This window comes from Corylus avellana, chromosome ca3 (assembly GCF_901000735.1).
Source record: "Corylus avellana chromosome ca3, CavTom2PMs-1.0".
In the NCBI taxonomy this organism is placed as follows: Eukaryota; Viridiplantae; Streptophyta; class Magnoliopsida; order Fagales; family Betulaceae; genus Corylus; species Corylus avellana.
Window position 1 is genome coordinate 30,568,719 of NC_081543.1, and position 3,671 is coordinate 30,572,389.

Here is a 3,671-nt window from a genome sequence, read left to right on the forward strand (position 1 = left end):
ACTTTTAGCATTTCTCTTCTTGTTTTTTGGGGCTTGTGGGGATTGTTACGAAAAATAGTTAATGCTCAAAGGTACTTTTTTTCTTAGACCCTATAAATCATGTTTAATTTATTTTGCTAGTTTTTTTTTTTTTTTTTATTCTACGCTATTTTGCTAGTTTTTTATATTATTATGTATTTGTGATGCCATGAGATTAGATGTAACACTTCTATGCTTTTATTTTATACAAACATACATATAAAGATATTATGTGTATCTATATGCATAAAAATAAAAAATAAAATAAAAATTTTTTTTTTCGTCCCCCCATACCTCAAATCCTAGTTCCGCCCCTGAATATCCTTAAGGAAGAAAGGTAAATATATTAGGCTAGAGGGTCATCGATGCACACCAATACTTGAGTAAAGTAAGAAATAAATGGCTCAGTTTGCCAATCGTTTCGCCTATATATCACATTAATTAATTTATTCCTCATTTCCCTCTTCAAAACCATTTACCAAACGGTCCAAACATACCAAACATGCCCGTATTATCACACTAGTATCATTTTTTACTCAAACTAAAGGCAAACTAGCTATCATTTTGGTGGTAGTAGCACCCCCAAAATTTTAAAATTCCATCTAAATTATTTGTTTTTCATGAAATATACCATTTAAAAGTACTTTTTTATCCTCCCAAATTTTGTTTTTCAGTTTTGTTCCCCAAACCTAAAATTCTAATTCCAGCCTTGATCGGAACCTTTAAAATTGTCAAAAACAAAAATGAAACGACAAAGTATAATTAACTCATTACTGCAATATGATAGTTGGTGAACACAAGAAAGAAACAACATTTGTTTGAGATATATATAGAATATCACACACGACTAATAACAGTTCCTGAAAGTGGTGGGTTCTAGTCATCTGACGGTGGTGATGAGAGAGACTTCACTAGTCTAAGATGCACTGCCAACCTTCTTAGTGTCTTCTCCATCCACAACCAGCTCTAACAGATCCACCTGGCCAGCTTTGTCCTTCCTTTCTGCAATCTGTCGCTTTGTTGATGTGTAGAAAGTGGCATAGAGAATCAATTGGGCCAGCCCAAACATTGTTCCCACCACATTGGGTGCCTGAGATCAAATCCACAGGCTCAATTTTTAGATAAAACCCAATATAATATTGTCATTCTCATGATCACAAGAAGCAAGTGATTTATGATTGTTAATGTGTTTTGGAAGATTTTTTTTTTTTTTTAAATGTTCTGATCTGATATAAAGGTAAAACTCATTTTTATATTCTTATGTGTAAAGAGTATTTTTTGTTTTGAATTGTTGCCCGTTAATGTATTTCTCTTATAAAAAAAAAAAAAAAAAAAAAGGAATGCTACATTTATTGGCAAGTACACATTGCATGCTCGATGTAGCAGTGAAAATCACTATTGGATCTAAAATATAATGGTGATTCATCCAAAATTTAATGATAAATTTTACTGTCACCTTAAGAAATATGCACTTCGAAGTTTATGTTCCATTTTTCGAACAGAAAATCACAACATTTTTTTTTTCTTTGCTTAAGATCATTTGGGGTTGTTTGAGTATGTGATTGTTTGAGTATGTGAAATTACAAGGACGAAGGGGTCAAATTGAATAAGACCATAAGTACTCCAGATAAGACCATTGACAAAGGAAATGAAGGAGAGGGAAAAAGGCATATACTCCACACTTCTTGTGGTAAGCACCAATTTCTGCACCACACACAAAAGCATCTTCATCAATAGACAAATTACAACGATCAAAATAATAATAATATTGAGCTTAGTTCCTCAAGAACTGAAGTACGCAACAACTATCAAATAATTACCAAATTAAAACAAATATATGAATTCAGCGTCGAATGTGAATACATGTCCGTTTGTCACACATATTTATTGTTAAAGTATTAATTAAATAATTAAATTTTATAATTTTTTAACAGCTTAAATTTTTAAAATAATTAGTTATTTATCATAATATCATAACAAAGATCATGAGTACTCCAAACTCCGTCTCCGATTTATCTGATCCACCTTTTTTCTATTTTAATTAAAATAGTCGACATGCATGTTTTTACTTTTTGATATAATTAATTTGTTAGGTCATCATTTTATCCTAAACAAAGTTATTACATTGACTATTCACTATGGTGATTATAACTGATCAATATATCTTAGATTCCAACACATGCATGTGAAACTCCAACATTAATTTCATAGGATCAAAACAAAAGCAGAAAAATAATTGCACCAAAAATCAGTACCATATTTGCATATAGGGTAATATATAGTAGATTGACTAACCATTACAACCAATGGGGAAGCATACATCATGACGTTGAACAAAATGCATATGATGCCTACAATCAAAGACCGCTCCTTATGCGAATGGGTTAGGGTTAAAACCAAAGTTGTGAGAACGCCGGTGAATATCAATTCAACAAGTAGGCCCAGCAAAACTCCGAGCCTCATTTTCCTATTGGAGAAGATGAAGAACAGAACTATGTACGTGAGCTCAATGGTGGTCCCGGAGCTGTTGATGGTCAGCACCAGGGTGCTGTGGGGGTGCACCATGGGCATGCCGTACAAGGTCCAGACCAAGCAATTGACTAGGGCTGCAAGGTATGGTACTGGTGAGTAATGCTCCACTGACCCTTTCTTCCATATTTGAACAAAAGTTGGCCTACAAAGTAAATGCCATTATCATTAATAGTTTTAAAAATAAAATTCATTCCCCCAAGGATTAGCTCAAATAAGCAACTTATTTAGTTAATATTACAAGATTGACTGTCCAAATTCATTCGGCCGATACGCAACTCTTGCGCGTGGAGTCGTGTATTTAGGAACGTTTACCCGACATGGAAGGATCACAAAGTTGTCCTATCTTAAAGGGGTTCCACATTGTTAAAAAAAAATAAAAGAATAATAAAAAATAAAAGGATACAAGAAGATTTTGAGTTTGATTATTTGATTGTTTGATCTTTCCAAAGGAAGGAGATAGCAATTAAGGTTGATTAATGCCTCAATTTACGTTAAACCTCTTGATTAGCGGTACTGGAAAGCCAATAATGCCCTTCAAGCCATCCAAAAAGACAAAATTGTCTTTTTTTTTTTTTTTGCTTAAATTCTTGTTATGGGGGTAAAATACTGGGAGTGCCAAAAATCAGTGGCATTTGTATATATATGGAAAGCAAGCTTACACTGGGGACAAGAACAAGAAAAGTGAGATAATGTTTCCTGAAAACAAACAAAAGAACCCCATATCATCAGTTTGAATTTAATTAGCTGAACAAGAAAATGGTAATTAATAATACGTAATTCAAAGTAATTCTCTAGGAAGTCTAGCCAATAATAGAATATATATTTTAGAAATTAAACTAAGTAACCCACCTAGAACACCAACGGCCATTCGAGCAGCTTCTGTAGAAACCATGTTGCTGGAGCCTGGAGCCTGGAGCTGAAGAAGAACAATGACAAATCTAAATGAAAAGTGAGTTTTTTTCACGTTAAAAGAGAGAAAGAGAGAGAGATATAAATGTTGAAGTAGGAATTAAGGTTCTATATTTATAAGCTTAGATTTTTGATGGCATCCAAAACTGCTTGGTCACTTGCATGACATGTACGTAGAGAGAGAGAAATGGCACTGCCTTCAAGATACTCAA

At 33.3% G+C, this 3,671-nt stretch overlaps 1 protein-coding gene across 1 annotated transcript; it reads right to left on the minus strand.

Moving 5' to 3' along the window:
- Window positions 1-934: 934 nt before the first annotated feature.
- Window positions 935-3,442, minus strand: LOC132174408 (bidirectional sugar transporter SWEET4-like). Its single transcript, XM_059586069.1, has 5 exons — window positions 3,400-3,442; window positions 3,210-3,246; window positions 2,314-2,692; window positions 1,603-1,722; window positions 935-1,108 (listed from the first exon to the last, which is right to left on the minus strand). The coding sequence occupies exons 1-5, from the start codon at window positions 3,440-3,442 to the stop codon at window positions 935-937; spliced, it is 753 nt and encodes a 250-aa protein (XP_059442052.1).
- Window positions 3,443-3,671: the final 229 nt, after the last annotated feature.

What these genes read in the sequence shown, in the direction of transcription:
- LOC132174408 (XM_059586069.1), bottom strand. Translation starts at nt 3,442, where the DNA reads ATGGTTTCTACAGAAGCTGCTCGAATGGCCGTTGGTGTTCTAG. An exon ending in TTCTTGTTCTTGTCCCCAGT is followed by an intron (nt 2,693 to 3,209) that starts GTAAGCTTGCTT and finishes TTTACTTTGTAG; the next exon opens with GCCAACTTTTGTTCAAATAT. An exon ending in CTTCCCCATTGGTTGTAATG is followed by an intron (nt 1,723 to 2,313) that starts GTTAGTCAATCT and finishes TGTGTGGTGCAG; the next exon opens with AAATTGGTGCTTACCACAAG.